The following is a 13,575-nucleotide window of genomic DNA, read 5'->3' as shown; positions in this document are numbered from 1 at the left end:
TTTTGCTGGCTTAAGACCAGACCACTTTTTGCGATTCGGCACTGCATCACTTTAACTGATAATTGCGTGGTCATGCTACGTGGCTCCCAAACAAAATTGATGTCCTTTTTTTCCCCACAAATAGAGCTTCCTTTTGGTGGTATTTGATCACCTCTGCAGTTTTTATTTTTTGCGTTATAAACAAAAATAGAGCGACAATTTTGAAAAAGACGCATTATTTTTTCCTTTTTGTTATAATATATATATATAAAAAAATTTTCCCTCAGTTTAGGCCGATACGTATTCTACATATTTTTGGTAAAAAAAATAAATTGCAATAAGCGATTATTGATTGGTTTGCACAAAAGTTATAGCGTTTACAAAATAGGGGATAGTTTTATGGCATTTTTATTAATTTTTTTTTTTTTTTTACTAGTAATGGCGGCGACTAGCGAAATTTTTTTTTTTTTTTTTTATTTTTTTTTTATTGGCACTGCGACATTATGGCGGACACATCAGACATTTTTGACACATTTTTGGGACCATTGTCATTTATACAGCAATCAATGCTATACAAATGCATTGATTCCTATGTAAATGACACTGGCAGTGAAGGGGTTAACCAGGGGGTGGCACTGTAGGGGTTAAGTGTTCCTAGGGGCATGTTACTAACTGTGGGGGGCTGGGCTTTGTGTTAGTGAACACTGATCTCTGCTCCAATCACATGGAGCAGAGATCAGCGTCACTTGTTGCTAGGCAGAACGGGGAGATGCTGTTTACAACGGCATCTCTCCATTCAGCTGCCCCGTGAGACAATCGCGGGTATCCTTGCGGCAATCGAGTCCGCGGGACCCACAACTGGACTCATGGGGGTCCCGACGGCGGCGTGCACGTGATGGCAGGGTGGCATATTACAATAAACGTACCTGTACGCCAATATGCCTGCCCATGCCATTCTGCCGACGTACATCGGCGTGCGCCGGTCAGGAAGTGGTTAATGAATTCCATCGTGGTAATCTTGACACTTTTTCCTTTTTTGTTGCTGAACAGGTTAAAAAACCCCTAAGAGGAGTTGACACTCATCGTATTTTGCTCAAACGTGAAGTGTGGTGGATCCATACCCTCAATACTAGAAAACCATATGGTTTGAATGATAGGATGGACATAAATCTTTTTTTTAACATAATCGTATTTTTTAACAAAGTCGCATGTTTTGATTCATTTATTGCGCCATTTTGAATATGCTTTATTTGTTCAGGATATGTCCCTCAGATGCCTGCTGTGCGTCTCTCCTTTCTTTTCTCTGTGTATTTTTAATTGTTTTGATTGCTCTGATTAGGATGCACCAGCCCTATTTGGAGTGCTTACTCTGTTATAAATATCAGTTTTTAAATCGAACATGTATGCTTTGATGAAGGCTTCTTAGCCGAAACGCATCAGCTGCACATTAGAGCCTGCTGTTACTGGGTTTAAATGAGAAGTATGGCCAAAGCTCTTTTTGGCTGTACTTCTCCTATGTATGACAGGAGTGCAGTTTGTTCTGCACTCCTGCGACCCATTTTTAGCCAACAGCAGGCTAAAGCCTGCTGTCGGCTGAGGTCACTCAGCCGGCTCTGACTGTAGAGTCGAGATCCACCCAGATGCCCAGACTGACAGCTGGCTCAGGCTCTCAGCATGCCATTAAGAGCCTGAGCCAACCTCTCCCACCCCCTCCACAGCCCGGCGCTCCAGTGAGTGCTGGAGGGGCAGAGCAGAGAGCGGTGACTGACCAAGCGGAGGATTTGATCGATCAGTTCTCGGGGTAGAGGCAGTGGGGAACAGCTGCAGATGGGATTGGTGCTGCAGGCATCTAGGTGAGTAGAATTTTTTTTAATATTCTGTAATCCCGCACTTCCCTTTTTTTAAAGTGGTTGTAAACCTGAGCAAAAAAAAACAAAAACTGCAAGACAGAGGCATAATGAGCTAGTCTGCATAGCATACTAGCTTATTATGTATTACTTACCTTAGATCGAAGCCCCCGCAGCGGTCCTCGCTCAATGCTCCAGCCAGCGACATCTCTCTCGGAGTTACTTCCGGGTATCGCGGGCTCTGGCGCTGTGATTGGCCAGAGCCGCAATGACGTCGCTCCCACGCATGCGTGACGAAGCCCCCAGTAACAGCACAGTCTAACTTCAGTTTGCTTCAGTGCGCATGTGCCGATGACATCGGCACATGCAAAAACAGGGGATATCTCCTAAACCGTTCAGGTTTAGGAGATATCCAGGGTAGCTACAGGTAAACCTTATTATAGGCTTACCTGTAGCAAAAAGGGTGTTGTGTGTTTACAAGCACTTTAATACTTTGATCATTAAAAGTTTAACTGCGCAAGGTGTGGTTTGTGGCTCAGATCCAGTGCGTTTCTTTGTGCATGATGTAATCAGGGCCGGCTGCAGAATGCTTTGCTTCTGGGACTTGGGACTATATTCAGATACTCCTCAATCATCATTGGCACCTTTTTTGTCACATTGCTGGTGATCTTTCTTTTATCGGCATGCAGTGCAGACTCGACTGTGTTACATTTTTGTTAGTTGAGATGTGAATGAGATCTTTTAACAAGGTTTGTGTTGACGTTTGACATGAGTTTGAGATGCTTCTGAGATCATTCACAATTCATTCACATGCACATTTGACCTTCAAGTGTGTTTTGTATTCCCTTAGACTTGTATGGCAATGCAAAACCTGTCTTATGCAAACAAACGTTGCCACAGATTACAGCACTGCGACCTTATCAACGTGCATATACCGTAATAATAATTAGGCTGTTTATGTGTCTATGTGCTCTTGTTTGCAGGTCTGGCACAATGGGGCTTGTAAGCGTGGAAAAAATAATTGCACTACAGAAGAAGGCTCATAACATTCGCAATATCTGTATATTGGCCCATGTTGATCATGGTAAGTAGTTTCTTGGCTATGGCAAAAGTAAGATTATTTCCTTTCTCACTGGTTATGCTTGAAATTTAAATCCTTTTTTAGAAATAAATTAAGATTTTGAGTCAATTCCCTACAGTCTAAGGCAGCCTTTCTCAACCTTTTCAACACAGAGGAACCCTTGAAATAGTTCTCCAGTCTCGGGGATCCCCTTCTAAAAATGAGAAATGTACAACTCATGATACATTAGTGTGATGGTCAGTGGGAAGAATGGTCCTCACACTTGTGGTCATTGGGAAGAATTACCTCTTTACATATAGCTAAAAAGATCAATGGTGTCGGTGGGAACTTATCCAAGAGGCAGAAATGGCCCAATGCTGAAGGAACCGATGGCAACCTCTGGAGGAACCCTAGGGTTCCATGGAACCCAGGTTGAGAATCTAGGGCTAGTCTTTTTTTTTTTTTTTGTATTGATCAATTGGCCTTTCTCTAAGAATGAAAGCATAAATATATCCATATACAAGGAGGATCGGAAAGGAATAATCTGACCCTTTTGGTGATTAAAGTCTCAATTTCTTGACTTGCAACAGCCTGGCAACTATCATTTCCAGAAGGAGGCCAAGAATGGATGCCCTGTATTTCTCTAATGCCAAGTGCTTTCAACATTTAGGTACTTGCTTCTGTCTTCCCTGAGACCTATGCTGTGTTACGTCACAAGTAGACATACTTACATGACTTGTAAAGAAGCATTTAAGCTTAAAACTAAGAATAGAGTGTATAAAGGTCAGTAGCACTCTCACCAAGTATCAGTCATAATATCCAGATTTACTTTAAGGGTTATTTCACCTTTAATGACCTTTTCCAAAAACATCCTTATGCATCCCATTGTCCTTAGTACAATAATATGTAGTTTGCCATTTAGTAAAATAATGCTTACCGTATATACTCGAGTATAGGCCGACCCGAATATAAGCCGAGGCCCCCAATTTACCCCCAAAAAAACTGGAAAACTTATTGACTCGTGTATAAGCCGAGGGTGAGACATGCCTGTCCATCCCTGTGTGTGTGTCCGTCCATCCCTGTGTGTCCGTCCATCCCTGTGTGTCCGTCCATCCCTGTGTGTCCGTCCATCCCTGTGTGTCCGTCCATCCATCCCTGTGTGTGTGTCCATCCATCCATCCATCCCTGTGTGTGTGTCTCCATCCATCCATCCATCCCTGTGTGTGTGTGTCTCCATCCATCCATCCCTGTGTGTGTGTGTCTCCATCCATCCATCCATCCGTGTGTGTGTGTGTGTGTGTGTGTGTGTGTGTGTGTGTGTGTGTCCAGCCTACCTGTGTCCCGAGCCTTTGTCCCGAGCCTCCGTCCCGTGCCTTGCCTCCTTGCCTCCGTCCCGTGCCGTGCCTTGCCGCCGTGCCTTGCCTCCGTCCCGTGTCGTGCCTTGCCTTGCCTCCGTCCCGTCCCGTGCCGTGCCTTGCCTTGCCTCCGTCCCGTGCCCTCTTCGTCGGCGCCTCGGCGGCCATTGTAAAATTCAAAAGCCTCCGCCTTCGCCTGTGATAGGCGGAACACTGAATTTCCCAGCAGCCTGTGTTCCGCCTATCACGGACATCGTATCATCCTCGTCCGTAGTACGAGGATGATACGATGTCCGTGATAGGCGGAACACAGGCTGCTGGGAAATTCAGTGTTCCGCCTATCACAGGCGAAGGCGGAGCCGGAGGCGCGGCTTTTGAATGATAGAATGGCCGCTGTCTGTCTGCTCGACACGCTGATCGAGCGGGCAGACAGCGATGACTCGAGTATAAGCCGAGGGGGGCACTTTCAGCCTCAAAAAAGAGGCTGAAAATCTCGGCTTATACTCGAGTATATACGGTACTTTATAAGCTGCCGATTACATTGCCTACCCTTCTTGGTCCTGCACATGGCAGGATGTACCAAGTGTTGGATGCAAGGACCCGAAAACTCACAATAAAGCACTTAACTTAATTTCCTACCAATATGTGCATATTTCACTCTTTCTTGAAGCTCTGTTTTCTGTAAGCATGAAAGGGAGTGGACTGTGCATTTGGGGTCAGTAACTGAGAAAGTACTGATGACAGAAAATTGCTATGGTTGTCATCTATGGAAAGATGTTCAGCAATGGCAGCACACATTTCTCTAGGGACAGCTTTTCTTTGACATGTTTGATAGATAAACTTTGTTAGGTTGATGGTAAGGTTAAATAAGAACTATGGGATTCCTAAAAAAAAAAGTCCCCCACTGGCTCTAAAACTGAGAACTGAGTGATCAAACACCACTGATCGCTCAGCTCACAATCTGTAGAGAGCTGGTGCCTGCCAGTCAGTGGCTCTCTGCTCTGCCCCTCCAGTGCTCACTGGAGCGCTGGGCTGTGAAAGGGTCAGAAGTGGCTGGCTTGGGCTCTCTGTGACTTTCTAAGTGCCTGAGCCAGCTGCTGATCCAGACATCTGGATGGATCCTGGTCAGGATCTTTTCTGAACCTGGACCTGCAGTGTGACAGCCCGCTGTCGAATGCAAATAGGTCATAGGAGTCCAGAACGAAGTGCACTCCTGTGATCCATAGAAGAAGTACAGCCAAAACATCTTTGATCACTTGCTGATCCCATTTAGTTCTCCGGTTTCATGGTGGAAAGTCTCTCCATGTCCTTGCTCTCTGTTGGGCAATATAACCTTACTCGGGCTGAGGTGTTTGTCTATAGAGAATGTGACGGGCTCATCTCTTGCAAACCAAGCCCAGTGTTGTGGGTGGGGGCAAACCCATTTTGAAATGAAAGTTATTTCTTTCCAATGTTTTAGTTCAATAATTTTATGTTTTTTCCTGAAGCAGTTGTAAAGAAGATTCAATTATGTGGTAACATTTCTCAGGAGAGTTCTCATCGGTAGGGATCAACATTGTATACAGTTGATTGCCTTTCATATAGGAAAGGTATACACCGATCAGCCACAGTTATGACCACCCACCTAATATTAAATAGGCCTTCTTTTGGCCATCAAAACAGCCCATTTTTGTTAGCAAAATATCCATAAACCCATTGAGGCATGGACTTCACTAGACTTCTGAAGTTATTGTGTGGTTACTGGGGCACCAAGTCATAAGTAGCAGATCACTGCCTGCGCTGCCTTGTTTTCTTCACATCCTGGTGCCATTTCTTCCCCACACACACTCTTGGCTAAGTAAAGAAAACGTGATTCTTCAGACCAGGCCACCTTCTTCCATTACTCTGTGCTCCAATTCTGATTCTCACGTGCCCATTGTAGATGCTTTTGGCTGTGGACACGGGTCAGCATGGGCACCCTGACCGGTCTGTGGCTATGCAGCCCTAAATGGAACAACTGCAACACGATGTGTTCTGACACCTTTCTATGGGACCCAACGTTAACTTCTTCAGCAATCTGAGCTACGGAAATTCTTCACTCCCCACGTGCGGCTTTGGCTGCCATGACCCTGTCGACAGTTGGATGGTTTTCCTTTCTTGGATAAAGTCGCTCAAACCCTTATGCTTGACCATTTTGTCTGTTTTTAATACATCAGCTTAATGGACAATTAGCTCACTTGCTGCCTAAAATATTCCACCCACTTTCAGGTGCCATTGTAACTAAATAATCTTTTTTAAATAACTTTACCTGTCAGTGGTCATGATGTTATGACCGATTGGTGTTAATTCACTACGCAACCTTGAAACACATAATTCAGAGGTTTGAGTATGGTAGAATGAGATGGGAAATGGGGAAGGAGGCGGAGTAGAGGGGTTCACGAGGTATAGGGAAACCAAAAATCCAGGGTTGCCATGTTGCTAGGAATTTGTGCATGCTTTCAGATATTTTAGCTTCAGTTTTTTTTTTTTTTATGGATTATTATCCGAGTGATTCCAGATCTGTTTTTGGCTATGTTAGAGAATTGTAATTTCTAGGCTTTTGCTATAGTTTGTTTTCTTGCTGTCAGAAAGTGTAGCATTAATTTGAATAAAGATTTGTGCAGGTGCATAATACTATAGGGCAGGGGTCTCCAAACTTTCTAAACAAATGGCAAGTTTACTGTCCTTCAGACTTTTTAAACTATGGCCAGTGGGAGTAAACAATGCCCCATCATTGGGTTTTATTGGGAGTAATAGCACCTCATCATTGGTGTCTGTGGGAAGAGTTGAATCTTTAGTGTCAGTTTTGAATGGAATGAAATAGGGCCCCGAGGGCTGGATAGAGGCAAGCAAAGGGCCACATCTGGCCCCATGGCTGCAGTTTGGAGACCACTGCTATAGGGTAATGCTATGGGGTTTGTTGCAGAGCAGAAGTGGAAGTCATGAAGTACATTAGGAAGATTACTTCCCAATGTTCTTGAGCAATATATGAATAGGTGTGGCTTGCTCAAAGAAAATTTTAAGTGGAAGTTCAGTCCAGTCTAAACATATCTAATCTTAAGCTTACCCCCACCCCCATTCTTAGTCCTATATTAACAAGCCTGTTGATGAAAAATGTCCATGCTTAGCAATTTTAACGGTGCTCTGGTATGGGCATGTGAGCGGCGCTTCAAGGGAGAGGAGAGGGCTGCGACAACAGCTGCAATGCCTATGTGGTGGCGTCACCCATGGGCTCACTATAGGGCAATCGTTGTCTGCCATTCCTCCTTTCCCCTGAAGCTGGTCCTGGGAACTGATCACCTGATCAGACTAAGCACTCTAAGGCTACTTTCAGATTGGGGCGTTTTGGGCCTGGGCAGTGAAGCGGCGCTGTATTTAGCGCCGACTTACAGTCATTTTAGCGCTGTTATTCGGCCTGCTATTGGGGCGGTTCTAACCCTTGCTAGCAGCCGAAAAAGGGTTAAAACCGCCCGCATAGTGCCACTGCACTGCCCTCTGGCTATCACACTGGAGACACAGGAGAGGCACTTTAAAGGGCGCTATTTTTAGCGCTCTAGCGCCTTTAAAGCGCCTCAGTGTGAGTGTAGCCTTAGAATAGGTAAGTATAGCTATCTTTCCTCTACAGGCTAGTTAGTATAGGATTTAGAATGGGGGTGGGAGCATATTTAAGATTAGATAATGTGTTCCTGACATGTTTAGGTAGCAGTATCCCCCCTCACTGCTCCCCCTCCCCCCCCCCCCATACCTACCCGAGTCCTCTCTCGATCTAGCGATTTGCTATCTGTAGTGGCTGTCCCCGCTCTCACTGTACGAATTTAGTTTTACTGCCTGTGCTCTGCAGGGTATGAATTAGTTGAAAATGTATTTATTGTCAATTTCACAAATATCACAAAGAACAACCTATAAGTTACAACTTAGTGAGGACCACTAGTAGACATAGGTAATCAGTCACCCATAGCTTGAATCCTACTAGCAAACAATATATTGTAAGGGTTGACAACTGCCGTCTGTTGCTAGGAGTAGTTCTGGCTGGATAGCCTTGTTGTTCATAATAAAACTATATGGAGGAATAATTAGAAAATAAAAAGGGGAAACCAAATCAGATAAAAGGGGGAATTAACCCAGATAAGGGCGTAGATAGATGGAGAGAGATAGAGAAAGTAAAGAAGAGGAAAAAAAAAGAAAATATAACGTCATAGAGGATAAAAAGAACTGCTGGGGAGGCGCTCAGAGAGAGAGAGAGAGAGAGAGGTAGATATTGGACAGAGGGTGGGAAACCAATGGATAGACATCTCAACCCTTCCTATGGTTAGGGTGACCCTGTCGGGGTTGAGAACATAGTCGTGAGGGTATCTGAAGTGGAGCCAAATGGACCATAACACCTTGTATTTATCAAAGGTGGTGTTGTCTTAAGCCAACATCTCCTCCATTCTCATAGTATCTTTAATTGTTGAGACCCATCGTGACAAGGTAGGAGTGGTGGTTGTCTTCCAAAATGATGGAATGAGCTGTCTTTCTGAAGACATAAAAAAACAGAGGAGGTTCCATTTCTGTGATGTTATAGACCCAGGGAGTATCGAGAGGAGGGCAATCATTGGGGTAGGTGAAAACGTTTCTTTGTAACATTCAAATACCTGAGTCCAGAAGGGACGGATCCTCTCACATTCCCACCAGACATGTAGATAGGTCCATGTAGTGGAATTACAGTGCCAACAGGAGGCTGTAGTTGATGGAAATTTTTTGTGTAATGTGGAGGGATCCTTGTATCATTGGGACAGAATCTTGTAATTCTTTTCTTGGGAATAGCAGGATATCGCTGACTTGTGGGTAAAATGAAACAAGGTCTGCCAAGCCACTCTGGAGATGTCCTTCCCCAAGTCTACAAACCACACCCTGATGTAAGGGGGCAAGTCCTGTGTAAGGCCTTGTAGGAGACCATATAGGGAGGAAAGAAGATGTCTGGCCATTTCAGAGAGGGAGCACAGCCTTTCAAATTCTGTATGGGGTGGTGTATTTGGGAGGAAGCATATAAGCGTTTTGTAAAGGGAGGTAAACCAATCACGAGAACCCACTGGAGTAACTGGCGTCCCTTGTAGTGGGTGTACAAAGGAGTGTGCTTGAGGCCACTCTGAGAGTTTGGAGGACCCCAATGACGCTGCTCCCCTGCCCTGGGGGAAACAGAGAGGTCAACGGGGAGGGGTCGGAAGACCGAATGGAGCACAATCCTCTAGTATACCAGAGTCTAAGGGAGGCGAGTGTTAGCGGTGAGGTGGATAGGTGGGCAAGGTAGTTTCTGTATCCCCATAAAAGAGCCCGAAGGTCTACGGGGCTAAGCCCAGCTCTACTATAATGGAAGCTTTCGGGAAGGGACAGGGAAACCACTCCAGAATGCGTGCCATGTGGGTGATTTTATAGTAAATTTCATAGTTTGGAGACCTGCCCCACCCTGTAGCTTCAGAAGGGTGAGTGGTTTGTACTTCACCCTAGCCAACCCTCGGTTCCACATGAACCTGATAGTGAGGGAGCGTAAGGAGACAAAGAAAGACTTGGGAACCATGATGGGCATTGTTTGGAAAAGATACAGTAGTTTGGGCAGGGTATGGTAAGGTTGAACCTCCCCACTCTTCTACTTCCTTCCATATGCGGGAGTGTAGGGGAACATAATTCAAGGAAAATACGTTGGAGGGAATAGTGACCCCTAGGTAGGGTATGCATTTGGTTTGCCATTGGAAAGCAAAGTTTGATCGCAATGAAGACATCGTAGAAGTAGGGAGAAAGATATTGAGAGCCTCCGTTTTGGATATATTGAGTTTGAAATTACTAAAGGACCCAAAACGATGGAATTCCTGGAAAATGATGGTAAGGAGGTATGGGGATATTGTAGATAGACCAAGAGATCGTCAGCATATAGGGATAGCTTGTGATGGGAGGAGGATACCCAGGATAGAGGCGTTCTGACGAATGGCACAAGCCAGGTGTCCTGTGACAATGACAAAAGGGGAGAGAGGGGGCAACCCTGCAGAGTGCCATTTGAAATGTCATATGGCTCTGAGGCAGTACCATTTACTAATACAGAGGGGACAGGTTAGGAGGACAGGACCATCACCCTGGAGATAAAAGATTTTCTTAGGCCTAGTTGTTCTAATGAGTGTTGTAGAAATCTCCAGTTGACCCTATCAAATGCTTTTTCGGTGTCAAAGGATAGGAGGCAGGCTTTCAGATTTTGCCGCTGGATGAACGAGATAAGGTGAATTGTTTTGGTGATATTGGGGGTTAGTTACAAAAGGCAAATCCAATTTGCATTACAAGTGCACTTGGAAGTGCAGCCGCTGTAAATCGGAGGGGTAGATCTGAAATGAGCTCTGCTGATTTTATCATCCAGTCATATGCAAGCTAAAATGCTGTTTTATATTTTCCTTGCTGCATGTCCCTCTCGAATTTACAGCGACTGCACTTCCAAGTGCAATTGCAGTAGTGGAGTTTCCTTTCCCTTCCCTGGTACATTAAACCCCCTGCAATTAAGAGATGCTAAATTAATTGGGCAAACAGTCACCATAGGGCATTTAGTAGGGCAGGGGAGGGGATGGGGGGAGGTAGTCAATCCAGGTGTCTCATTGATCAGCAGCTCTTGGTAGTAAAAAAGAACCAAAGGAGGTAGGGAGGGAGAAAAAGAGGAGAGGGAGATAGAGAGAGGAAAAAAAAGGAAGAGAGAGCAAACAAAAAGGAGAGGAAAAGGGAGTGACACAAGTTGAGGAAACCTTAAACAGATAAGAACATTTGTCTTGGTCACAGTCACTGTCCCCAGGTTCAAAAACGGTAAATGGAGACAATGGAGTGAATTCACTTAGAATCAATGGGAAAAGAGCCAAACAGGTCAAAGGTAGAAAAAAGTTAACGGCAACAAAAAAAAAGCCACTAGGTGGCTCCAAAGGACTACAATACAAGTAAGGAATAAAAAAAAAAACTTGCATCATGATATACAGCAGTATACCATACAGGGCTCGTGATGGCTCTGCCAAAAAACCTAAGGGGGGTGCGGGGAAAACTTTCAGGGCAGGCCCCGGGTCACCGTCTCCATGGGGTATCAAACAGTATTTAGAACCAATAATCAGACAGTACAATGGAAAAGTGTTAAAGCATAGCAATGGTTATGATCAGGTCAGGGGAAACTCCATATGGTGAGGAGTATGCGATTAAACTGAGGGTGGGCATAAGGAAGGAGATATTGGCAACGTAACATTGACACATACTTTGAAATGTTAGACACTGTACATAAAGTAGCATATATCAGGAACTTATTAACTAAAGCAACCTGGAAGGAAGGAGTGAAAACAACATGAATAATGGTCCAGGTTACAGAACAAATGTACTTTGAGGAAGAATGGAAAGTCAAAAACAACCACAAATTAGCAGCGTGCAGGGGAAAGCTTCAGAAGGATTGCGCCTGCATATTCCCTGGGTTATCACAAGGGTAGTCCCTGTAAAGGAAAAAATAACCGGTATAATTCTCCAGGCAGGAGTCAATCGTTGGGATCATGTTGAGACAGAGGCCTGGACTTGCGTTTGCGGCCCTGTGTCTGCCACTGCGGGGTAAAGGGCAAGCCAGGGTTAGTCTGTGCAAATGGACAATCTGGGAGACTTGTGGAAGCTCTAACGTGCTGAGGAATAAAGGGAGGTCTCCCATGGTGTGGAAGATTGCAGTTTTACCCTTGTGGTGTACCTGGAGATGGAAGGGGAATCGCCATTGATATTTTATCTGCCTGGATTGTAAAAGCTGTGTAAGCGGCTTCAATGCTTTCCTCATTGCCAGTGTTTGACGTTAGAGATCTGGGAGAAGCATCACAGGGGTATCATTGAATAGGATAGTGTTCTGGGAGTTGGCAGCTCGCATTATGTTTTCCTTGATCCTGTAAAAGTGAACCCAGCACAGGGTAACTTGCACAAAGGAGGGGTCAGGGGTCCGAGGACCAGAGGTCCTGTGCACATGGTCTAGTTCAATGGGGTCATCTTAGGGGTAATCTCAGCGTCCCTAAGGCGAGCCCCCATATCTTTCTTTAGGTCTGAAATTTTCTTTGTGTATGTTTTCTCTATCCTGTGAACACAGTGTTCAAAGACTGCTTTAGTGGGCAGGGATCTGATATAGCTGTGCAGGGACCTCATCTGTGATTCCATGTCCCAGCCCTCACCCAAGCCCAGGGAGGCCTTAGAGCGGCTTCTGGAGGGGTAATCGGGGTCCTCAGGGAGGGGCCATGTAAGCTCATCTGTGTATGCAGGGCTGAGTCAGAGCGGGCTGGAGATGGTGGCGCCGGTGCCATCTTAGATCCCGACCAGTGATGTGCTGCAGCCAGAGATCTGGAAAAACAGGCCCCCAAATCGCCTCCTGGTTGGTTGCTGTGGGTGCCCTTCTGTGCCTTGTGCTTGTCTTTCCCCATGTGCAGCGTTTCCAAGCGAAATGAAGCCCGTGGAGCCGAGGGACCCGGGACCTCATGAGAAAACGCATCTCACTGCTCCATGTGGCAAGCCACGCCCCTCTGCAGGGTATAAATTAAGGAAACTCCATGGTCCTATAAAATAGCAGTTCTCTTTTATATTATATGTTGAAGGGTTGTGTGGGAGTGCTTGCTGTGACTTTGTCTAACATTATCTACCATTAATATCTAAGGAGTCAAACTTATGGTACAATAAAAACTCCTCTTTTAAATATATTATTAAAGTGATTGTAAAGTCTCTTTTTCTCCCTTCGTCTTTCAGGACAGCACCTGGAGAGAGCGCAGGTCCACCCACTTTCCCAGGAAACACTGCAGATCACTTTAAAGACCGGATACTTCCACCATGGCCTCATTTGTAGTGTTTCCTCCGGCCATGGTGGAAGCGCTGCAGGGAACCAAGGGGTGCTGCGCTCTCTCCAGGTGGGGAGAGTTGGAGGCATACCGGTTGTTTGTCTTTTGGTACAGACCTGGCCCAGCTTCCTCCCTTCACGTGCGGGGGTCGCTCCGGTGTCCGCTCTCCTTCATACCCAGGGGGGTCAGGCTGTCGAGGTCCCCCCTCTTCTAGACCGGCGGCTAGGTCTGGGACACGGCTGGGATTCATATCTCACGCCGTTCGTATCAGACTCATGTCTTCCGGGTCCGGATGACGAGCGCGTCATTCCGGCCGGGGGCGGGACTTTCGACGGTGCGACGCGGCTTCCGGTTCCAGCCGCAGGAACGCAGGGAGAGTGGGTGGTCTCATTCGGCTGACATCACTTCTGGGATTGGCGCAGAATTTGAACTGATAAAAGCGCCTAGACGCCATTTGATCCTCACTGATGATGGAA

At 45.7% G+C, this 13,575-nt stretch overlaps 1 protein-coding gene across 1 annotated transcript in view; it reads left to right on the top strand.

Annotated features, from left to right (window-relative positions):
• Window positions 1–13,575, top strand: part of EFL1 (elongation factor like GTPase 1) — a 558,006-nt gene that overhangs the window by 10,925 nt on the left and 533,506 nt on the right. The window contains exon 2 of the mRNA XM_077472758.1: window positions 2,810–2,910. Coding sequence (XP_077328884.1) covers window positions 2,820–2,910 — 91 coding nt within the window. The 5' untranslated portion in view covers window positions 2,810–2,819. The remainder of the gene's footprint in view (window positions 1–2,809; window positions 2,911–13,575) is intronic.

Source organism: Lithobates pipiens, unplaced genomic scaffold (genome assembly GCF_037356315.1).
Source record: "Lithobates pipiens isolate NorthernLeopardFrog02 unplaced genomic scaffold, aLitPip1_a1.2 Scaffold_8, whole genome shotgun sequence".
NCBI lineage: Eukaryota > Metazoa > Chordata > Amphibia > Anura > Ranidae > Lithobates > Lithobates pipiens.
Note: the sequence above shows the minus strand (reverse complement) of the source record. Positions and strands in the feature narration are given on the sequence as shown.